Source organism: Rhinopithecus roxellana, chromosome 15, assembly GCF_007565055.1.
Source record: "Rhinopithecus roxellana isolate Shanxi Qingling chromosome 15, ASM756505v1, whole genome shotgun sequence".
Taxonomy (NCBI): Eukaryota; Metazoa; Chordata; class Mammalia; order Primates; family Cercopithecidae; genus Rhinopithecus; species Rhinopithecus roxellana.
This window is the reverse complement of record NC_044563.1, coordinates 53,246,566-53,271,501: the sequence shown is the minus strand read 5'-3', so window position 1 is coordinate 53,271,501 and position 24,936 is coordinate 53,246,566. Positions and strand designations below refer to the sequence as shown.

At 42.0% G+C, this 24,936-nt stretch overlaps 1 protein-coding gene across 1 annotated transcript in view; it reads right to left on the bottom strand.

The window, feature by feature from the left end:
• The window catches only part of TENM4 (teneurin transmembrane protein 4), a 420,170-nt gene that overhangs the window by 190,366 nt on the left and 204,868 nt on the right, over positions 1 to 24,936 (bottom strand). The window contains 3 exon segments of the mRNA XM_030918905.1: positions 9,634 to 9,844; positions 11,481 to 11,695; positions 18,483 to 18,653. Of these exon segments, the coding sequence (XP_030774765.1) occupies positions 9,634 to 9,844; positions 11,481 to 11,695; positions 18,483 to 18,653 (597 nt within the window).

The window sequence follows — 24,936 nt, the reverse complement described above, 5'->3', positions numbered from 1 at the left end:
GAAGCCTCCAGCACTTAGCAAAGCAGATGTTCAGCAAATGCTGAATACTTGACACATTTAGAAACACACTGAGTACCTACCATGAATCCTATGCTTTCACATCGTTGTCAGATTCTCTAAAGTAAGTTTGATTCCCAAGGATAGATGAGTTTGGTGAGGGTAAGACTTATCCAAAATCCCACAGCTCATAACTAGTGCAGCCCAAATCTAAACCCAGGCTGGGTTGACTCCAAAGTCTTTGTCCTTTCCTTGGACCACACCATCTATCTGGTCAGCTCTACCCCCAACTGTACTCCTGCCTCCAACAACCTCAACTATCGACCACCAGTGCCAATTCCAGCAGAGATTCACATGTTAATTGCAGCTAGGTTATTCCTAAGAGGGTGTTACCGAACAGGCGGCCTCACATTTAATTATGTCCCACATATCAGTGGTGCTGTAAAGGGAAAGAAAAAATAATACCACTATGTGAGAACCCTCTCAAAGCTGCCATTCTGTCAGTGGAAAAGCCAGCTGGCAAACGGGAATGAGCAACTGCCTTTAGCAACTGATAGAAAAAAAAAAAGAGCTAAATGAAAATAAAAATTTAGTCATCAGTTGTAAAAATTAAACCATTACTGATAAAATATCTTCCATCAGAAGCTCCATCTGAATGGAGGGTGGGAGCAGGGGTTCCTGCAGCAGGAGTGAGTGCCAGGTTAGAGATGTTCTATAAACAAGTCAGATGAGTGGACAGCAGGCATGTGGCCGGCACGCTGTGAGTCTAGGAGGTGTCAGTGCCATGGTCTCTAAGGCCCCATCTGTCTTTCTGAGTCTCTATGAGAGGGTATAAGGACACACATGGATGTCACCACTCCAGAAACTTGGATTTAGACCTGGTCACTGAGATGTAAGAGTAAGAATGTGTGTTTTGGATTGCTAACCTACCTCTGCTATTTCCTATTTAAGAGATCTTGGCAATTAGCATTAGATCTCTGAGCCTCAATTTCTGAATTAGGCTTCTATGTGTTTCTCTGGATTTCTTTACCAGGATGTGTGTTTACCACTTATCATTATTTATCTTTACATATGTGTATATATATTTGATGATTGTATTTAAACTTGAGAATCCATCTAAAACTGCCTCAAACCTGTCTACGAACACCATGGAGGCAGAAAGCATGACTATTTTATATACCAGTGACAGTGCATGCCTGCTCAGAACTGGCACATGAAAGGCAATGAGTAAACATGGGTTGAATAAAGAACAAATGAACAGATGCAGTGTCTAGGTCTGTCTGCAACCTGAGTCTACCACTCTGGACTTGCTCCTGCTGTCTGTCCCCCTTAAAGCATCATGCAAGGTGCTTTGAGGCATAATGGAAAACATCATAGTTCCTGGATGATACAAAGAGACTGAACCAAGCCATTTTCCTTCCTCCTCAATTACATGGGCAGCTTCTCCTTTTTCTCAGCTTCGCTTACCCTAACTTACTAGCCCATGAAAAACCTCAAGGTCAAGTACCATGTCTGCCTCCTGGCTATACCCGATGCCCGGACAAGGGTCTGGCACATGGTAAGGGGGAGGTTTTAGTTGGTCTTTGTTGAACCAAACAGACTTGATGAAGTCTGTGGCAGACAGTGCTATGTGCCTACCCCATATTCATTCCCCTTCTCCCTGAGAGAACCCTAATTTTGTTGAGAGTACCAATGTGGCAAGCTAAAAATATCCCCTTCCTCAGACTTCCTTATAGCTCTGAGTGTCCAAGTGACACAGCTCTGCCAAAGAAATGTAAGCTGAATGTTTTAGGAAAAATTCTGCTTTCCTGCTTCTTTATCTTTTCTTATTTTTCCTGCCTCACATGCAGACATGAGCCCTGGAATCATAGCTGCCATTTTATGACCATGAGGTAGCAAGCATAAAACAGCAGCCCACCCCCTAGACAAAAAGTGTATATGAGAACATCAAAACTCCACTTAAATGCTACTCTAGTGGGGATTTTGGTTATCTGTACACTATTGCCTTGCTAAGTATTTCCCACAGAGAGACAAGCCTTCATTGCTTGGTTTCTGCAGTGTCCTTGGGCTACTTTTTCTTCTTACCTGCTCTTGCAATTCCAGGTAAAGATTCAGAAGGTACAGCAATGGCAGAACACTTTTACACTGTTGGTGGGATTGTAAACTAGTTCAACCATTGTGGAAAACAGTATGGCGATTCCTCAAGGATCTAGAACTAGAAATACCATATGACCTAGCCATCCCATTACTGGGTATATACCCAAAAGATTATAAACCATGCTGCTATAAAGACACACGCACACGTATGTTTATTGCGGCACTATTCGCAATAGCAAAGACTTGGAATCAACTCAAATGTCCATCAGTGACAGACTGGATTAAGAAAATGTGGCACATATACACCATGGAATATTATGCAGCCATAAAAAAGGATGAGTTTGTGTCCTTTGTAGGGACATGGATGCAGCTGGAAACCATCATTCTCAGCAAACTATCATAAGAACAGAAAACCAAATACCACATGTTCTCACTCATAGGTGGGAATTGAACAATGAGATCACCTGGACTCGGGAAGGGGAACATCACACACCGGGGCCTATTACGGGGAGGTGGTATGGGGGAGGGGGGAGGGATGGCACTGGGAGTTATACCTGATGTAAATGACGAGTTGATGGGTGCTGATGAGTTGATGGGTGCAGCACACCAACATGGCACAGGTATACATATGTAACAAACCTGCACGTTGTGCACATGTACCCTAGAACTTAAAGTATAATAATAATAATAATAATAATAATAATAATAATAATAATGAAATAAAAAAATTTAAAAAATAAAAAAAGATCCCAAGGGCAGCAGAGATGCTGGGTGTGGGGACAGTGGGGAGCCCTGCCCTTCAGTGAGCAGAGATGGCTACTGGCAGGGCTAGTCTCCGAGTCTGCAGATGTAGTGCTCTGACACTCCTAGCTCTCTTCCACTCAACAGAATTTTGGCCACAGTCTGTCTCCAATGTGCTGACTTGAGCTCCCTTGGCCTACAATTTCATTCCACTTATACGAGATTGCTCCAAATAGATCACCATAGCAGGGAGAGGTAAATTCACAGGGTGCTTTTCCAAAGAAGTGTTTCCATTAGAAATTTCACAAAGTGTTGCCAATGTCATTAATAAGAAGGTTAATTTATTACCAAGAGACCTCAGTTCTTCATTGCTGTATTTATATCTTATAATTCAGAGGAAGGGGATATAAGGAGAGGTGGAGAAGGGACTTACTAAAAACCAAAAATCACTCCTCAATCATTTTTCTTAGTTTCTTCATTTAAGTAGTGCAGGTTTTTACACAAATTATGGTATATAATGTCAGAGATTTTTCTCTCCAGATCTTTGTAAATGCACTCAGAGGCAAATACCTAATCAAAGTAATGGAAATAAAGAAATAACACAGTCCAGTGGTCTTTGGAAAATCATGAAGGACCCAATTTTGGTGACCCTTGGAAGATAGGAATTTGGGTGAATTTAGGTGAAGTATCGAGGCATACCTAGAGAAAAAGAGGAATGGATTGTAGGGAAAGCAAATCACTAGCTAGCATCACTGAACAAGTTCTTTGTCCTTCCTCACACCCTCTTTCCCTCCCTCCATTTCTTTCCCTTCTGAAGTCACTAAGTTCAATCCCAGTAACCTCCCTTGACCACATAAATTCACGAGCTCTCGTTCCAGGTCTCATCAGATAGACCTTCTAGCTCTAATCATTTTATTCCCTTGCTCAAAAGCCTGCCATAGTGCCTAATATTTAAACAATAAACGTTTTGCTTAGCGTGGCATTTAAGGCTCTCCTTGATAACTCATTTCTCTCCTTTGAGGCATCCTGTGCTCTAGTCAAACAGAACTGCTGGCTTCTTATAGCCAGCTCTTACTTTTCAGCCTACCGAACTTTACTCATGCTGGTAGTACCTACTATCTGGAATAATTTCCTTAACACCTGCCCTCCCATTTTCCTTTTTTAAATGTAAAAATTTCACCCATTCTTTAAGGTCCAAATTAAATGTCACTTCATCCAGAAAGCTCTCCCTGACCCATCCAGCTAGACAAGTCCTCACCTCCCTTCAACCCTCATGGGACTTTGATCCATGACTCCAGGAGAGACCATTCTTACTCTTTTCCTTGGCTTAGAGCTATTTACTATATAAATCTTTCATCTCCCTTAATCTGGACTATGAGCTACTTTTGCCAGAAGCCATGTCATACCTTCCCCGTAGCCTCAGCTTGGGTAAGAACAAGGATGCAATACTTGTTGGATAATGGAAAGCAAAGAGGAAGGAGAGAAGGAGGAATAGAGGGAAGAAAGAAACTAAATCTGCTTCTAATCCCTGGACATAAAGAACAGACTGATTTATAGTAACTGCCTGGACATGAACAAAATGACTCTTCTCTTCAATGAGTACCAGGGAGGCCAGAGCAAGTTTCTCATAAAAATTTCCAGTCTCTACATTTTTTAACAGCAGCTCTCATTTCTTTTCTCTAGGTTTCTAAATCCACTGCAGGGCACCTCTGTTATGTTCTAGCCTGGCTCACATTGCCACAATGTCCGGCTGATCTGTCCTCTATGCTTCAGCATCAGCCAAAATGAAAAGATAAGATGCTGTCTGAAGAATGAAAACAGTACAATACGAACTTGTTAGGTCTTGAGTTGCAAGCAATACATACAAAGGTATTTTTACTTTTAAAATTTTAGATGTGAGATTTTCCTCATGGTCTTCTTAATGACTTCTCAAGAAAACTTCTTGGGTTGATGTAATATGGTTATTAATAATTGAAGGCAAGTTAACAAGGGGGAAATTACATTCCATATAATACAAATGGAAAAAATATTTAATAGTAACAGTGAAAAATAGTGAGAGATTATGGTATTGTGGGGACAGTGTGGGATATGGAGACCAAGTTTCATCCTAGCTTTGACCTTAACTTCGGGCTAGTCAACCAAGTTTTCTGAGCCTTGATTTCTTCATCTGTAAAGTTGAGGTCAACATATCTACTGTCTAAACTTCTTGTGAGGACTAGATAACATAAAAAAGAGAGTTAAACATGGTCCTCAACACACAATAGGTGTTCTGTAAATATTTGCTGAGTGAATGAATAGATGGAAAACAGAAGTAAGTGATACCAAAAATGGCAGTTTTGATACTGGGAAGAAGGCAAATTGCTAAAGGAGGAGGATCATAAGCTTTGGAGTCAGACAGATGCAAATTCATGTCCTAACTTTTCTTTTAACAACCCTGAACCTTAATTTACTCATCTGCAATAGGGAGGTGATAATAAAAATAAGAATAATCATCTCATGGAATTACTGCAAGCCTTAAAGAATGTATGTGAAAACGCTTTGCAAACTGCAATGAGTGAATTACAGTTCAGCTAGTGATGCACATTCTCCTCCTTTGTTCAACATCTGGGGTCAGCAAGGCAACCCACCTCAGCCCAGCCAGGACCAGAGTCAGTACGCTCGGATTCTGGATCTCCACCCGCAGGGAAAGTCTGTTGTTTCTGAAAAAAAGCTTCCAGGTTTTATTCTAAAACTTGCTTGGTTTCAGTGCTGTGTGTGTGTGTGTGTGTAAATGCATCTAGTTCACCGGGAGCTCTGTCAACATCAGGTCTCTGTGTGTATATATTTGTATGTACGGTTTGTAAAGTGCTTTTAGATTTTTTAAAGGCAAAAGTTAAACTCATTTCATTGAAAATCCTCAGCTGGATTGCATTAAATGGAGGGAAAACCAAAAACGTACACAATATAGCCATTTGTGAAACACAATTATTTCTCCTGTTACTTAATTACAAACAGACATAAATACTCTGGATTCTGACATCCCAGATCTTCTTAAATTCTAGATCCGCATTTTGACATGTAATGAAGGAAGGGTCGGATTCCAATTTGTGTGTTAAGCAAACCTGAGAGTTACAATTATATATTGGGACCATAATGACTTCACTAAAACAAGACCTAAACTTTTAATTAACCTGCCAAGACAAATTACAACTCATAGCTCAGAGGTAATGATCACAGACAGCTGAGACTCAATGCCAGGGACTCTTGGGGAAAGAGGGATTAATAGCAACATCAGAATCAGTCTGTTTTTGTATTAGAGAAAAAAAAAATTAGAGAAAAAATTATTTGTATTAGAGAAAAAAACCATCACTGTAGCTTGAAGTGAGACAGACAGGTCAGAAAGGCAGCAAGAGAAAGGTGGAAGGAGAAAAAGGATGGGAGAGAGTATTAAAACAGCTTCCATTTATTGAGTGCTTGTGGTAGCCCAGAGCCTATGCTAAGCACTTTCTATTTCTCTGTTTAATCTTCACAGTGGGGATTGCAAAGTACTATTGTTCCATTTTCCAGACAAGAAGAATGAGGCTTAGAGAGGTGGCATAACTGTCTCTGGTCGCAGAGCTAACATGCGACAGTGGGGAAGGAATGGAAAATAGTTCTGGTAAGGCATCTGTCTTCAAAGCTTCCTTGACAGAACACCGGAATCAGGATCCCCTGGGCTTTACTGCAGGCCTACTGAGTCATATTTTCTTGAGAAAAGGCCCAGGAATGTGAATTTTCCCCTGGTGTCCCAGGTGATTCTTTTATTCAACAGTGTTTGAGAAACATCTGTAAAGTACTATATCTAACTACTTGCCACTCAAAATGTGGTCCACAGCAGCCTTGGTATCACTGGGTGAGGTTGGAAGTGCTGAATCTAAGGTCCCACCCAGATCTGCTGAAGCAGAATCTGCATTTTATCAAGACTTTCAGGTGGTTCACTCAAGTCTGAGAAGCATAGTATGACCTACTGGCCCTAAAATACATTACAGGGTTAAGAGGAAGTGAAGACAGGTGTCCACATTTAGGTGAGAATAGCAGAACCAGAGGGAAAAGCAAGACCATCCCCCTAATTATGACAAGACAGGTTAGCAAGCTCTGACAAGCCAAGGGTTGGAAAAGATGCCACACTGTGCCTATGGTTTATTCCTCTAAGATGTGTATCCTAATTAAAAGTGGCTTTCTTCTGGGGTTTGTATTAATATCCTTTCATATTTATGCTAAGTTATTAAAAATAAGGAATTCTGATGGTAAAAGTCCTTAGTTTTGAACAAGTGCTACTCTATGCTTCTTTGTAAACCATGCTTAAGGGAAATCAGGCCACGAGACCATGAAGCTGTAACTCGGGCACCACCACGACTTGATGATCATGTCCCTAAACTGTCGCCATCCTATCTGGAGAGGAAAAAGAATCAGGGCCTGTAGCCTCCCAAACCCTGCCAAGTGACAGCCTAACAGGATGACGGCCAGCCTAGGGCCTCTGATGACAGGGAACGGGCTATACTGTTAGCCTTAATGTCACCAGTGACTCTGAGCTGCAGCCTCAAATACCAAAATCCTGAAAAACTAAAAGTTGGGAACCCCAAGTGATTTGTGCAAGGTCAATACCCAAGTTTGTGCTGGAGACTGAAAAGGGAGCAAAATCCCTGCCACAGTTCACAAGAAGGTATCCAGGCAGGAAACCAACAGTACCACAACTGCCTGACAGTCGCTGGCGCCAATCCTGCCAGGGGAGCTTGTCCCCTCATTCACTGCGTGACACTGCACCCCGCTGGGCTGGATGCCAGGAGGCAGACAAGATCCTGTTAAAGCCCTGCCCTCTAGGCACTCAGAGTCCAGCGGCTCAGACAGACATCTCTAAAACGAGGACTGTACAAAGTGATAATTTCTACATCAGAGCTAGTTGCCTGAAAGCCTCTACCTCCTTCATTTTGCCAAGAGGATAACATATTGAGCCTGTATTTAGAGCAGAAGTTTTTTAGCCACACCCTGTATTTAATGGGAAGATACTTTCTGTCTCAACACAAAGGGTAAAATTTCAAGTAAGTGGTAAATGGCCTGAAAATGACTCCTGTTGTTTAGAAGTAAGAACCAGGGGCTGGGTATGGTGGCTCATGCCTGTAACCTCAGCATTTGGGGATGTCAAACTGGGCAGCTCACTTGAGCCCAAGAGTTTGAGACCAGCCTAGGCAATGTGGTGAAACCTCATCTCTACAAAACATACAAAAATTAGCTGGGCATGGTGGTGCGTGCCTGTGGTCCCAGCTATTTGGGAGGCCAAGGCAGGAGGATCATTTGAGCCCAGGAGTTCAAGGTTGCAGTGAGCCCTGATTGAGATACTGCATTCCAGTCCAGGTAATAGAGTGAGACCTGGTCTAAAAAACAAAAAGTAAGAACCCAGGGTCTTGTAAGAGTTTTAGAAACCTAGTACCAGATTCAGAGATTTTTTTGGGTTTTGTTTGAGACAGTGTCTCAGTCTGTCATCCAGGCTGGAATGCAGTAGTATGATCACAGCTCACTGCAACCTCAATCTCCTAGGCTCAAGGGATCCTCCCACCTCAGCCTCCTGAGCAGCTGGGACCACAGGCATGCACCATCACACCTGGATAATTTTATTATTATTTTATAGAAATGAGGATCTTGCTATGTTGCCCAGGCAGGTCTTGAACTCCTGGCCTCAAGCAATCCTCCTGGTTCTGCCTCCCAAAGTGCTGAGATTATAGGTATGAGCCATCACATCTAACCTGGATTCACAAATTTTTATCAGACTCCATTTTTCCATGTCAGAGAGACTCCTAGCCAATGACTGAGACAGAGAGTTTTCAGGTGAACTCCAGACCACGTAGAACTGTTCATTAAGCAGAAACCCCATTCCCAGGTGTTCTGTTTAATGCAGTTATATTCTTCCATAACTTTTATTTTCCTGTAGGGATTTTTTATCTCCAGACTATGTCATAGTGTTTCTAATATAAACTCAGAAAAAGATGTTTTCTGACTCGAACCGCCAAGACCATCACGTCCTCCAGCACACTAGGGCAGTCTAAGAGGTGGACACATTCTGTGCAATGTGTCAGTAAAGAAGAGAAACTCTTTAAATAGGGTACCAGGCTTCCCAGAAACCCACAGGCTTATGCGCTGGCCCAGGGTCTCAGGGTGAACTGGAAGCTGAGGCCCTCTTCCACTGCAAGGGACAGTGAAGGTGTTAAGCACTCATTTAGCACATAAGGGCCCATTCTTTGTCAGAGATTAGGACATCTCTATTCTCAACAAAACCCCAGTCTGACTGATGGCGTGGTTCATCCAGCCTTTTGCACTACCGTTCTTACTCTCTCTTCAAGCCTGTATCCTCTTTTCTCATTGGCCAGGGGTTGTTGGCTCCAAAACAAAAAAGAATGAAAACCAAAACAAAACCCAAACCACAAACAGTGAGGTGAACCAAGTGAGACTCTGAAGACAAATACGTGGGAGAGAAGTGCCAAGAAGAGAGATGTTGCATCTGTGTGGCTTGTCCAGGATTCGTGTCTCACAATTCCACCCCCATCTTGAAATGCACTGCACACCAACCACAGACAGCAGGAGACAAGCAGCCCTGGGCTCAGGTGCCAGTTCAGAAGGGCGGGCGATTCTTTGCGCAGCAGGCCCAGTCAGGAGGGTCTCCTGCCAAGCTCCAGGGCCATCCACAGCTCTGACATCCCCTTGTTAGTGTCAGTCCCAGAATCTCCATGCGGCCTCCCACCCAAAGAGACAATATCCCACAGCCTCCAGAGGGTGTGGCTCCCTTACCAATGGCAGTGGTGAGAAAGGAAACCACTTCTGACTCCTTTCCGTCATTGTAAAAAGCCAGGTGCCAGATTCCTGAATCCAAATACTGGATGAAGCCTGTCTCATGGCTGGAGGGGGGCACAGCTCCCCGAGACTGGCGTGGGGTCCCCTCCAGGCTCCGCGCCTCCTGGGTTAGGAGCCTCCTGCCATCCAGCAGCTCCACAAAGTCAAACTGAAAGACAAAGCAAGCACAGTTAGCAGTGGGTCTGTTCCACCACACACCAGTGTCCTTCCCGGGGCTTCTCCTGAAGAGGATATTGGGAAACACAAAGAGAGGCAAAAAGGGCCCAAAGAGGCTAAGGGTGCAGGAAGGTTGATCAACCAACTCAACTCTTCCCCAGATCCCATTTTTTCATGGTGATACTCTCCCGGTTCTCCTGTGAGTGAGGCATAATTAGAGGATTATTTTTTACTCTCATTTTATTTTAGTTCTTTTTGTACCAGTGGTGAGTCTTCCCATGGCTGAGTCTGTACCAGGACACACTTTTTTTCAATGCCGGGTGTGTGGTTAGAAACCCAGCCACTTTACAATTGGTTGAACTCCATGCAAGTCATGACAACAATCTCAGGGGGTGGTGGAGGGGAGCAGAGGCAGGTGGCTAGGACTGGGATTGGAGCATTGGATGTGATTGGAACATCAGTCATGTGCAAATGAAAATTTGATTTATGTCTATTTTCCTTTGGTCAATGGTTCTTTCTGAATGCTCTAGTTTCAGGGAGCAAATTTAGGGGAACTAAACTGGATTAGCTCAAAATTCTATCAATAATTACAAGCTGTGTCAAATACAATTGCCAGTTGATCGGGGAGACTGCTCATGTGAGACTCCAGAAAAGTCAGTTACACTGTGTTAACAACAAGTAGGTGGTTAAGTCCTACTGGCCTACTAGCAAGCAAATTGAGTAGTTATCTAGCAAGCTAGCTAGCTTTAAAAACCAAAAAAGATATTTATTCAATTTCATGAAAAACTGTCTGGAGATATGAGGCCAGGACTAGCATACCAGTCTGCAGTCAATAGGGGCTTAAGGCTCTTCTGTGATTCCTTCTTTAGCAAACATACCATCTTTTAACTAAAAATCTTAAATAACTAGCAGGGCTAGGAAGACTGCATTTGGCCTGGGAATGCCCGATGGATGCCTATGATTTACATTACTCCAGTTCCAGCGCTGGCAGGACCTTGCACAAGTGTCTGTTGTATATTAATCATGATTGGTAATATGTCAGTCATCCTGGACAAGCTTTTTTCAGTGTTTCTGGTGTGCATGTGTCTGAGTCAATGTGTAACCCTGAAGGAGAGAAGGAATGAGAAAGACTAGGGAAGAAACGTTTATTCTGAGCCAGGTCCTGCACTAGCTGCCTTATAAATGTTATTCTTTATTCTTCACAACAGCCCTGCCTAGTGGGTATTGTTATCACCATCTGATAGATGAGGAAACTTGCTCTGAGAGGCTAAGTGATGGAGCCAAGGTTATAATGCTGATAACAAGAGGATTCAAACTCAAATCTGTCTGATTCTAAACTGCATGCTTTTTTCTCTAGATCACATTTTCTGGATAATTTAACTTAGGAGACTAGGTAATAGCAGAAAGGCTGTTAAGAGATTTCCTAGAATTCCTTCCTCCTAAAAAGCCCATGATATAACCTTACTCATCTGAAAGGGCGGGTCTGAGAGGGAGTACATGATGAATGGGCTATAACATATATAAATGTCCCTTCAGGCTTAAGGCTCCGGATTGGCCTTCTTAACTTTGGGTTAAGATGTGAGGTAGGAGCCCATGCAGATCAACAGGGTATGTGGGGTTCTGGTTACCTGTGTATGTGAAGGAGGGAGGCCTTTTCTGCCATAAATGCCAACCAGGGCTGCCTTTCCCAGAGACACATTGAATTTCAGATGCACAGGATGGTCTATGAACACTTGAGATCTCCAGAAAGTGCCAGGAGGAATCTTCTGGGAAGCTCGCCTCCCCACATCAATTTCTCCAGAATCTATGAAACTGTCCTCTGGAAAGAAACTACTGGGCTTTCCTACCAAGACACAGGGAAGGGAAGACAAAGACATCTCAGTTAGCCACATGGGAAACGAGAAAGCAAGGCATCTGAACACCCGGGACTCTCCTTAGCCTCACATCCTTCTCTACAATGCTCTGCTGTCAGCTTCCTCCCCACCCTGGCCCTTCCCACATGGAGGAGGAAAAAGGTCCAGAACTTTCTTTCCCCCCAGCGATGCTCAAATTATTCTGCTAAAAATACGCATTCTTCCAAAGCAGTATGGGTCCTCCCCAAGGGCCATCTGTTTACTGCATAATTCCACAGCTTGTTAAGATATATTTTGATCCTAAAAATAATCATTTGTGGTCACATGAGAATAGCTCTGTGATTTGGTGTGTTAAGGGGTGCATGGTAAAATAGAAAGGATAGGGGAATGAAGTGTTATTAATTTTCCAAGTCAGAATGATTCCCCAGCAGTGGGAAGCATGACTTGGTGGAGTAAGGTATTTAAAAAGCTCACTAATTTGTGTATATATTGGAAGCCAAATTCTGAGGCTAAGATATGTGGATGGGGGTTGTGCTTAGGGCAGGGTTAGGGGCTGGGGAAGATGAGGAAAAGATACTTCTGAAAAGAGGAAATATTTCTGCAAAATGTTCCTTTGTCTTTGGATGAGGGTAAATATCATTTTTTGTGCTACAATGGGTCAAGCTGAGGGGATTTCCCAAGTTCACACACCAAGCCTATGCGATAGTTGGAAATTCCACCCAGGCTCGCAACCCTGTGCCCAGCATCCGTGCAGGGTGCCATGAGTAAAGTCTCTTGGCCATTTCTATACCAATCAGGAGGGTGACAGCTCTCTGGGGGCACCACAAATGCAAGGAAGGAAAGCAGCTTATCAAATTCCCTCTACTTAGTAATTAAACACACTCATAGGTGAAAAATACAAACCCTAACTTCCTGCCAGACATCAGCCCCCTGAAGGGTTGAGAAGGAAGAGGAGAGACTCTAGGGATGTTAGGAAGACCACCCTTAGCACACGGAAAGACCAGCATCAAGTCAACAGGCTGTATTTTATTTGTTGTTACGAAGGACTTCCTGGGTATCCTGGTTCCAAGGATTTTTTTTGTGATGTTAGAGATGTTCGAAGAGACACTTCGGAGAACAAGAATTCATTTGTAAAGAAAACACACTTCGGAACTTTTTGTAAACAGCATTTGGGGAATAGGAAATTAAAATGCCTTTCTTTCCCCCTAGCTTCGTAAGACTCCTTACAAAGCACATTTGATGCTGAAATGAAGTCTGGCAGGGCATTGTTGTAGTCATAAAATATTTTACTGTTTTAAATAATAAAATTCAATTTAAATGTTAAACTTCTCCATATGTTATCATTCCCTTATAAACTCCTAGGCAGAAACATCAGGTTTTTAGCTTCAAACTGTTAAATGTCATTTTAATTAAAAATATGCCAACAAAAAAGTTAAAATGTGCACTATCAATAAAAGTACCACTAGTATTTTGTCATTAGCATGGGAAAGAGTTTGCTTTTTAATTCCTTTATGGAAGGAATTTGCTTCAGACTTTTACCTTGAAAAATATAGATACACAAACCATCATGCTGTGATTCACAAAGTTCAAAGGCAGAACCCAAATTCACAATTCATTGAGATGGAAGAGAATTATTTACATTCTTTCTTATCTGATTTTTGGGTTCCCAATACCACAGCCATTCTATATTCCAGGAGGAAATAGTCTGCCATCAGCTTTTAATTTTGCTGGGGAGGCAGAACTAAGAGGGAGAATGAAACAAAGCAGATGCCTTCTGAGCTTTTTCCTCCTAGAAACTGAAAAGAAATAAGCACAACACTGCTAATTCCAAGGATGCGTTTCCTTTGTGAGTAGGTGGGAGTCTGACCTGATGGGATTTGAAAATTGTCTGAAGTCAAATAATTCCCATGTCTGAAAATAAATAATGGAAAACTGCTCCCCCATTTTAGCATGCTACCAGAGAACCCTGCACAGTTCATTTTCTCCCTCAATGAGCGTATTTTTAGGAGACAGTGACTGTGTCAACTAGGTTTTGCAGCCTTATAAGTCAGAGGTCTGCAGGCCTCAGGCATAAATAAGTTGGCTCTTACCCCAGAGGAGGTGACAAAAGGGGGCTTTTCTAGCACTTTAGTATTTCACCTAGGTGAGCTGGATGGGAGGGAGGAATTGTCTTGAGTGTGTATATGCTGAAATAAAAACAGTGAACTCTGCTCTAGGGCATATCCTCCATCAGGACCTTGAGAGCCTCTGGTCACCAGTGGTCTCCAAATCCCACCATAGGGACAGGCTGGGAGCTGCTGAGGGGGAAAAGCTAACAGCCCGCTGATCACCTTTACCTGAGGGGAAAGAGTCATGAGATGGGCTGGGCTGAGGGTTAGGAAAGTGAAATGCCTTCCTTCTGTCTTGCTTGTTAAAAATCTGTATTGCCTTACACTTTCTGTCCTTAATTCTGAGCACCAAGCTGTGAACACTAGGTTACAAAATATCCTCCACCATGAAGCAAAAGCCACCAGTGGTGGAATCATAAGGGAGAGGAGAGGCTGGAGGCAATTGGAGGCAAAGTCTTGTGTATACAATTCTTCTTATCCCTACCTACATTCTGGAAGATATAAATAGTAATAGATTTTAATGGCGGAAATAGCAATAAAGGTAGAGGTAGTAGTATTACTAGTGATATTGGCTTCCACTTGATGAGCTCCAACCACAGTGACAGGTACCTTCATGTGTATCAGTTCAGTTAATTCTCAGAGCAACATTAACATCCGTATATGGAGGCTCAGAAGCCTTAAGAAACCATTTTGTGATCCCTCTTTACTTATTAAAATATAGCTTCTGAAGGGATCAAATTGATGAATGGTTAACTAAAACACTACAAAGACTTTCTCAATGGTGGTGGGGTGCATTGACCTTCTTAAAGAGCAAGAGTCCAATAGGATTCACAGCCTCAGCAGGCTAAATATCAGAGCTTGACCAGGTAGATCCGAGGCCCATTAAAAAACTTCCTGGCATCCTAGGGTATTAGAAGATCATTGGTATGAATCAGGAACCTACAAACAGGTCCAAAAGTTAAAAGGCAATAGTCAGGGTCTCAAGGCATTCATGAGAAGGACACTGGGTGTCCCCAGGGACTTAACAGACACTGCAAAAAGCTTAGGTCTCAATTAGGGCTCCCTACAGCAAGATGAGGCTTCACAAGGCAGATTTTACTTGTAATAGTCCAGTCTTTGCTTTGTAAAGTTAGATAGATTCAGGCTTCCTATAGCAATGCTGTGCAAATATGCAATCATGTCTATAAAAGAAATTTCTTAATGAATTGCTAAAATGATTGGATAGCTCAGTCAAAAAGCAAGATTTGGAAGAATTGAAATTTCATGCACTTCCCAATCACAGCCTTTACTTTCTTGAACTGAGATATATCTATATAGGTTCTAAATTCCTAATCAACTAATGTTCTTTCCCTCCCTCCACCTTTTTGGTTCTTTTCAATGCAATAACTTGCATGAAGAATTCTTTAGTTTCCTTAGCAACTGCTTGAAATTTATTTGGTTATCAAAATAAGCTGTTCCGTTTTGGAGAGCCCAGCTGAGCCTGCGCACAGCAATTTGCATGGTTCAAATTCATGGGCAATTTTTATTTCACTGCAGAAAGAAGAAAATGCTATCTCAAGCCCACCAATTCAACCATCAGAAATGCTTGTTTATTCAATGTGTTTTTTCCCTTCCGCATGAATGCATAACACAAGTTCTTGTGGCTTTAGTTCGAAAAGCTGCTGTATTTGGTTTCTGTCCCATCACAACCCTGGAATGGTTACAGTCATTTGGAAAATATAGTATGAACTGCAGTTTCATATTATTCTTAAACACATGATGAACATTTACAATTCTTGGATTATCATATATTAAATTCATATAAATAAGAAATATATATTCTTTAAAAATATTCAAAAATACCTCAAACCTTTGCAGAATCTGTGGCAGGGAGAGAATGTTAATTAGTCTGGACTTCTAGGATTTTAATAACTAATATGGAATGGCTTGGGATTTGAGTGGATAAGAAGAGAACTAATATTTGTTGAACGCCGCTTCAACACTAGGCTTTGAATGGATAGATATTGTTATCCTTGTTCTACAGATGAGGAAGGTCAAGGGAGATGCAGTAAGCGTCATGAGTTAATAGAGTCAATATAAAGCAGGGTCAGGATTAACATCCTATATTGTCTGGCTCCAAGGCCCATTTACCCCTTTTTTATCACACTACATTGCTTTCTCCATCATTGTGAAGCAGAGACTCTAATCTTAATTGTGGAATCAGCTGTCTTCTTGAATACCCTCAGAAAGGATGAGAAATATGTGCTCACATCAGAGTTAAAGACTTTCTCCATTGAGATGATCTAGGGAAATGCATTTTTAACATCACAATGAAAAACATAAACTAAGTAGACATTGGTTTGACCAGGGCAAAAGAAATGAAGAACATCGTGGTCTCACATAAACTACAGGAAGCTTTGTCCTCTGGTTTCCAGTCTGATGTATTTTTGTCACAGTGATTGCTTCTGATGCTGACCACTCTACAGCACAGTGCTGCATTGAAGGGGTTTGCAAACAGGATTTGCATTTGCATCAGTAATGACACATAATCCCTTTAAGCAAAAATACTCCAATTAAAATAAACCAATAATCTGGTGCAATTTTATTTTATCTCTTATCTGCACCTCCTGTTCCTTGCAAAAACGAAACAAAACCTAAACAACCCACAGACTAATTTCATTAGAGCGAGAGATTTCAGATAGATTCGACTCCTGTTTAAACAATGTCTGATAGAGATCATAGAAGGAAAAAAATACATCTTGCCAAATGAGATCCTTTACCAGTTCCTTGAGGGTTAAGCATATTTTAAATCTACATTTGTACATGCTGATCTAAAGACAGTCTTCACGTTATGGTATTAACCCATGGCATCTGACACTAGAAGCTGACATGGGCACCACTAGTCAACAGGCAGGACCATGGACAGGGCCAATGTGACAAATTCTGAAGAGCCATCTGGTTACTTATATGATTCTGTTACTATTTTCATATGTAGACCTTACAAATTAGAATGCACCTTAGAGAGAATCTAGCTCAATATTCTCCTTTTGAAGAGGAGGAAAAGGACTCTCAGAAAGTGTGTTCAAGGGATTTGCTTAAGGTGATACCACAGGTCAGTGGCTGCAGCTGCACTTGAACTCAGGGCTTCTGACTTCTAACCCAGAGCTCTTCCCATGGTCCCATTCATGATTCCTCCCTCCATATCCTATTAAGAGGCAAAGAAAGTGTACATTATTTAGCATTTTAAGACTTAAAATCTTTGCAAATGAGAGGACTGGCTTTGTCCCTCAAAATAGTGGGCAGGGGCTCTGTGTGGAAATGATTCCAGTTCCCACTTCCCTTAAAGATGACCAGAAGCCAAGAGTTGACTTTGGCCCTCAGGATCCTCATTTCAGAGGTCATGAGTAGATACTCTGACTAAGTATATGCCACCCTGTTAAACAAACTGGTGCCAGGAAGGCAAATCCTTGCAAGGGCAGAGAGGCTCAGATGCTATGACCCAAAGGTCAACTGAGAGAAAAGAAGATGCAAGCAGTGAAGGTCAGAGGCAGCTATTGTCAATGTGTTGACTGAAGGGTCACAGGGAGAGAAAGCAGGCCATAGCAGGTGCAGGAGAAGGGAATGCCACACTGCCCAGAATGACAACCAGGCTGGGTTATTAGCTCAGACATCTTTCTGGGTGTCAATTTTTGTGAGTCTGGGCCACTATTGGCTAATAGTGTCCATGGCATGTTAGAAATATTTCTAGGACATTCAGAACATGGCCCTGTGGATATCCCACTCAAGAACAGCAACCCCAATGCCACCACCATTTCTATCATTGATAGGAAATATGCATGTCTCATTGTACAATAGAATTTCACATCCACATCTCCTTCAGGGTCTTGTAACCTTGGGATAAGTCAAGTGGGGAAGCTTATGGAGATAGCAAGAGCCCTGGAGTCACAGACCTGGGCTCATATCCCAGACTCTACCATTTACTGGCTGTGTGACTCTGGCCAAGTCACTTAATTAGTGCAATCCTTTTACCAATTCTAGTTTTTACACGTAGAATAATTATAAAATAATTATACTTATCTCATAGGATCTCTGTGGGAATTAAATGTGAAATGTTTTTGACAAAAAGTTTTAAAACAAACATGCTGTACGAACACTAATGATTATTGTTATCATTGTGGATGAGGAAACCGAAGCTCAGCCAAATAAGTGACTTGCTCAAGGTCACAGAGTTAGTAAATGCCAGACCACTTGAACTGGTGTTTCTATTAAACCACAAGAGCCCAAGAATCTTTCCATTACAACACCCTATCTACCTGCCTCCCCATACCCTGCTCCCACAGATGCCCATCTGTCCCATGAGGTTTGCCCAGAAGAGCTCCTCTCACCCCACACAAAGATGGCCACCCCAGCAGTGTGAAGCCCCTAATGCTTCCCTCAAGGCATGGGATGGGATTCTGCTGAGCACCATGAGCCCTGCCTGAGCCCCCCATGAGCTCTCAGTGACAAGGAACTGCAATGAAGACACAGGTGGACTGGCAGCTTGGCAGCTGGCGTGGAGTGTGGAAGGATGGAGGAAGCACCAGAGCATGGAGCTGTGAGCCAGGCACAGGACGCACACGCGTGATGGAGGGCTCCTCAGCTTAGAGGCAGACACAGAGGACTCACGACACGGACAACACAGCAACCCTACCTTCTGCGGTTCCTTTGCCTTTCCTGTCAGGGGTCTCTAAGCCAGTGCCCCCTGAGGGGTATAGGGAGACGTCGGTTGGCACAGGCCAACTGCTGGCTGTGTCCTCCGTGATCTCATACATCTGCCCCTCCATCGGCTGCAGGTGCCAGTTTAGGCCAAACAGGTGCATGGCTGTGGTGAGCAATGAGAAAAGTCATCTTTTTCTGCTGGAGGCAGAAACGGGACTCCCAAGCCATAAGGGAAAGGTGGGCAGGGTGGGGGAACACAGACATTCAGTTCAGTTCGACAAGTAGCCCCCAAAAGGGAGCTCTTGTAGTGCTAGCCCTGCAAAGGAGACTGGGGTCAGAGAGGATCAAGGTTAAAACCCTGCCCTCAGGGGGCTCACAGTCTGGTGGAACTGGGAGTAGGCAGGATCGGGGAGTCTCAGGAGGTCTTGGTCTTTGCTTCAAAAGATAAATAACAATCTGGGGGAAAAACTGCAATTGGTATGACAATGTTAATTTCCTTAACACAAAAATAACTTGTACAAATAATAAGCAAAGTCCAACAACTCAGTAGGAAAATAGGCATTGGATATGAACAGTTTACAGGATAAGAAATACAAATAGCTCATAATCATATGAAAAGACTCTTGGCATTATTCATAGTAAAAGAAATGTAAGTTAGACTCTGAAATACTATTTTTCACATATGGTTTGGCAAAGATAAAAAAGGTTGAAAATATACTGTATTGGCAGAGAATGGAAAGCAAGCATTCCCATACTTAACTGGTGTGAGAATATGATGTACAAAATCTATGGAGGGCAATTTGATAAAAGCTAGTGACATTAAAATACACATACCCTTTATCCTGGGACATAAAGCTTCCAATTCTAGAAATTCCTTCTCCAGATATACTTAAACATGTACTAAATGATGTACATACAAGGTTATTCACTGCAGCATAATTTGTTATAGCAAAATATTAGAAACCAGTCCACTGATAAGGGGCAAGAAAAGTAAGTAAAATCCACACAACAAAATTGGATGCAACCATTAAAAAGAATAAAGAGGTTCTTTATGTATTTTTGTGGAAAGAAAAGTATAACATGCAGAAGTGTTTTTGATATACTACCTTTGGGTTTAAAAATTCCGGGAAATGTAGGAAGTATTTCTGGTAGAATATGAAAGACTGGTAACAGTAGCTGTGTCCTATGAAGGATAGAGATACTATGGATTGGGGGTAGGAGGGAAACTTGCTTTTCACTGTATACCTTTTGCACATTTTCATTTTGTGCCATGTGCACATATTTCTGTTTGAAATACATTTTCCAAGGTAGCAACTGCTAAAAAGTCTTGTACAACAATCTAGAAAGAGACCATAAGGCGTCAAAGAATGAACATTGTCCCTTGAGATATACATGCTTGAGAAGGCTAGGAAGCTCATCTCCAAAAATGTGATCTAGCACAAAATATCTGCTGAAATCCCATTTTAGGATTCCAGGCTTGGGCTTTGTCAGTGGTCCAGGTTCACCTCTTCTGATGCCCACCTGAATTCCCCATACACCGAAGTAAGCATTCAAGTCCCCGGACCCTCACCGCACCCTGGATGTAGCATTCACTCCTTTGCTTGGTGAACACTGTCTGAAAGCCCACTCCATGGCAGATTCTGGAGAGCCAGAATGGAATCAGAGAGTCCCTGCTTCAATGAGTCAAGTAGGGAAGACAGACAAATAACAAATTCTCTTCAGCAGGACCAGAAGGCGTAGAGGAGGGGGTGCCTGACCCGCTAGCGGGGCTAGAAGAACACAGGGAAGGATCTTCAGAGAGATGAAGGCCCATAGTAATTGTATTTACTGTGACAGGCAGTATGCGGGGAGAACCTGTATATATTAATCCTCATGGCAACCTCACCAGATCGAATTTACAGAGGTGCATATTAAGGCTCAGAAGGTTAATTAAAATTATGATAGTCATAAAACTATCATTTACTGAGTATTTAATGATATGCCAGGCATTAGGCTGACAGCATTACAAGCAATAATTCCTTTAACTCTCACAATAATCCTACAAGGTATTAATAGCCCCATTTTATGGATGGAGAAACTAAGGCACAACAAGACTAATTAACACACACAAGATTAAATGCCTAACAGGTGGCAGAGTCTAGACTAGAATTCCAAACTGTTCCTATCCTGAAATCACGCACTGTCAGTCTTCTTGGCGTCAAGGCCCAGGCTTGCCCACTTAGCTAGGCCGCCTCTTGCTTGGTGTACCTAGCAGGCTTGGTGTTACAAAGACATCCCCCTTTTGTACATCAGCCTCCAAGGCTTTTAAGTCTCTTTTTAGGCAGTAACACAGGATCCTGTGAAATAGAGAGGAAACTCTGTTACCTGGCCCCAGTGTATGAAGGTATCACTGATGGTGGTTTTGAGGGGCTGTGTGACTGCCGTCAAGACACACAAAAAATCTATCAAGGGGACTGGAGCACAGCATACCCGTCTGACTTCTAGTCTGAACACAAGCCATGGGGAACACACACAAGTCTGCTTCAGCCAGGAGGCCATGCTCGGGTGAAAGCAACGAGATCCCACACTTTGTTTTTTCTTTGGTTACTGTGGTGCAGGAGAAGGTGTGTGGGACCAGAGGAAAGAAACTAGTTTTGAATCTCAGCTGCCACTGCCTAGCTGCAGTCTTCTCATCTGAGCAATGAACATAGAAAGCTTCAGAACACTGTTGTATCTAATGAGGTAATACGTGGTAAAATGCTTTGCAAACTGTACACATGTGTGATAACTATATGTGATAACCATTCATTGCATTTGCACTGCTTATAATGATAACGACAATAGTCACTGACATTTATTGAGCACCTTTTTTGGTACCAAGTACCAGGTGAGGTGCTTTGCACCGCTCTCCTCTACCTCCTATGTAGGTGACAATAATACTTTAACAGTTAACCTGCCTGGAAGCAGTGAATATTCTGCTATTTCCAAGGCTGCATTAGCTCAAAATTCTGTTTACCTTCTTACTTAATCTATATATTAGCAACTCCAAAGGTAACGGAGAAATTGTTTGAGCTACAGATAAATCAGATATATGCAGCTAAGTGAGCAGTGCTTCTTTCCCCATTAGAATCAATTATCTCATCTAAGTGTGCAATAGCGCTGTCTTGTTAAAAGGTCATGAGAATTAACTAATCCCAGAATGAATAGAACTCTCACAGCTTTGTGAAGAGAAACATTTTTATTGTCACAGCTTTCTTTTATATTTAACAAGATGCAAATAAGTCCTTGCTTAAAAAAAAAAAAAAAAAAAAAAAAAAAGATACGTTGGGGATAGGGGTGGGAATAAGCCAGGGAAAAAAGTGTTGCAGATGAAAGCAATCAACAGGTCTGGGGTCCCAGGGAAGTTAATGAGGGCAGGACAGTTCACAGCTATGAGGGTGGGGGAGACATGGGGCGGGGGCGGGTGTTGGCACCCCTTCCTCTCCACTGTGTCCCCCTGGCAATCACAGAGGCCAACACAGCTGTGAGGCTGGCCAATTGTTTCCGTGGCCTATGGAAGATGCACTCCTGAAAACTATCTGGGAAAGCAAAGCTCTGTATTCAACTCCAAATTAGCCTGAATCTCTCAGGAGATTTAACCATCCCAAACTAACTTCAGAGGCTGGTGGGTAGCGAAGGAAACCCAGGGTCACCGAGGTTGGGCTGAGAAATGGCTACCTGGAAAGTAAGAAGCAGGATGAAGCAGAGATTCAGAGACATGAAGTTCAACCAGTAATGTCATCTTTTTAAAAAATTTTTAAATTTGTTGGCACATAGAAGGTATATATACTTATGGGATACATGAGATATTTTGATAACAGGCTTGCAATGCATGATAATCACGTGATGGAAAATGGGGCATCCATCCGCTCCCTCCAGCATTTATCTTTTGTGTTACAAACAATCCAGTTATACTTTTAGTTATTTAAAAATGTATAGTTTAATTATTATTGACGATAGTCACCCTGTTGTGCTATCAAATAGCACAGTTCTTTATTCATTCTATTTTTTTTTGGTAACCGTTAACCATGCCACCTCTCTCCAAACCTCCCACTAGCCTTCCAAACCTCTGGTAACCATCCTTCTATTCTCTATCTCCATGAATTCAATTGTTTTGATTGTTAGCTCCCACAAATGAGTGAGAATAGAGCAAAGTCATCTTAAAGCCAGAATAAAGGGGATATTTAATCTGTGATCCAAGGTTTTAAATATAAGTTATGCTAGTGACCCTTTCATTCTTTTGCTGTATTGTTAGGTGGGTGGTTAATTCTATAGTCCTGGGTTATGGGAGCAGGGAGAGGAAGTGAGAGAAGTAGTTTGCTCTGCTCTCCCCTTTCCAAAGGACACAGTACATTCTCAGTCAGAGTCAGCCCATGAAATACATATGATCGAGTGGCCACTCTTCTTTATCCTTTGTAATAATCAAAATCATAACGCAAAAATTAGTATTATTTGAATGACACTACATGCCAAGTGCTTCATTTATATTATTCAGTTTCATCCTCATATAAAACTAGGTTGAAAAAACATTATTGGAGAATGGAAGTAGAATAGAAATAGAGCTATAGTGATATATTCTGATTTACTCAGAGAAGTAAAGAAAGTTACCCGAGACCACAGAGCTGGTAGAAATTTGAGGCAAGTTTAAAACTCAGGACCCTGTGCTCCCAAACCAAGCTTCTTCTTTTACATATTTTATTTTAAATAGAAGATAAAATATGGGCAGCATAAAGCCAGCAGCAAAATAAAATCTGAAATAAATATTTAGGGAGGGGGAGCTGATAGTGATGATAAATATTCCCTGGCCCACAGCAATCCTCATTTAAAGCTGTGTATAGCAGCCGAATGCATGTTATCCAAATGATTTGGAAGACAGAGCCATAGATTTAAAAAAAAAAAGAAAAAAAAAAGCTAAAAAATATAAATGGTTCTCCCCAGCCTGCTAAGGATAGACCAGGCCACTGAAACAATATAAATTATAATCACCGTATTCCATGTTCCCTGAAGAATGAATGGTAACTACACATCATCTGTGTTACATCACAGGATTATCTATATGATACTCTGCAGTGTGTATTTATAACTCTTGTGCAAAACCTTCCTCAAGTACACTCAAAAGTGACCTAGATAAGCAACTTGATACTGGTTTTCCCGCTAGACTAGTTTGTAATTCAATGAAAAGGTGAAAAGATGCTAAGGAGTTCAGAAAAAGGCTGTGGAAAGGTAGCTGGTTCACAAGATCACCCACGCTGAAATGTTAATGATTTCTAAAAGCCAAGAGCCAAGGTGGGGGAAGTTCTGATTCTCTTGGCTCTGGTCAATCTCATCCCAGGGCTGACATTTTCCCCGTCGCCTTTTCCTGCCCAGCGAGACATGAGAGATGGCTCAGAAAGTGCAAGCTCTATCCTGACATTTTAAAGAAAGGCTCCATAGATGTTCAGACATTGAAGGCTCCCCCAGCACCCGGCCAGCAGGAGGCAATTAACAAAGTCATTATGCAGGAGTCACCAATATCAGTACAGGAGAGTTTCTGCTGTCACAACGCACACTTTCCTTCCAGAAATGGAATGCACGAACCCACTTGCATCTGTACATTAGCAGCTCCAGGGAGTGACTAGACACCTTTATAACCACAAGGAACTATTGATTCGAGTGGCATTTTTGGTTTCAAAAGGCAGTGGGAACCAACCCAACCACACAGCTTCCCACTTTTCTGTTTTATATTAGTGCTCAGGTTTTTTCTTTCTTTTTTTTTTAATGACTATTTCTATGAAATAAAAGTCACTGGGGTTCTTTGACTTATGGTCCTCTAATGGGGGGAAAACTAAAAAGATAAAAGAATAACAACAGAAACGACAGGCTTTCATTCCCTAGGTTATCTTCCTGGTTCTGCTACAAAGCCACCACATTTAAAAGTTCCAAACCAAGAAACTGTATACACAAGATGTACACTGCAGGATAACATAAAAAAAACTGGAAGCAAACTTGATGTCTACAAATAGGAGATCACAACTTAGCTAACTTACGATACAGGTACAGCATGGAATAGAAGGCAATCATTACAAAAAAAACTATGATAAACAGCAATGCAGGAAAATGCTTAAGATACAATGTTAAGGAAAAGAAAAGGTAGGGCACAAAATTGCATGTGTTTCCTGACTGCATCTCTGCAAAACCATGTATGCATATGAAAAACAATTTGTAAAGAAATACATAAAAATGACATCAGGATTTGAATTACAGCAGCAGGATTATTTCCTAGTTTCCAAACTCATTTCAGTGCATCAGTGTTAAAAAAGAAGCTCTACAACTTAGTGTCAGAAGCAATAGGTAGAAGAGAAGGATGATACAGCATGGGGGAGGGGTCCTGACTTTGAGCTTTTGCCTTGTGTCTGACCCCATACATGGAGAATTACATATGCTCTCTC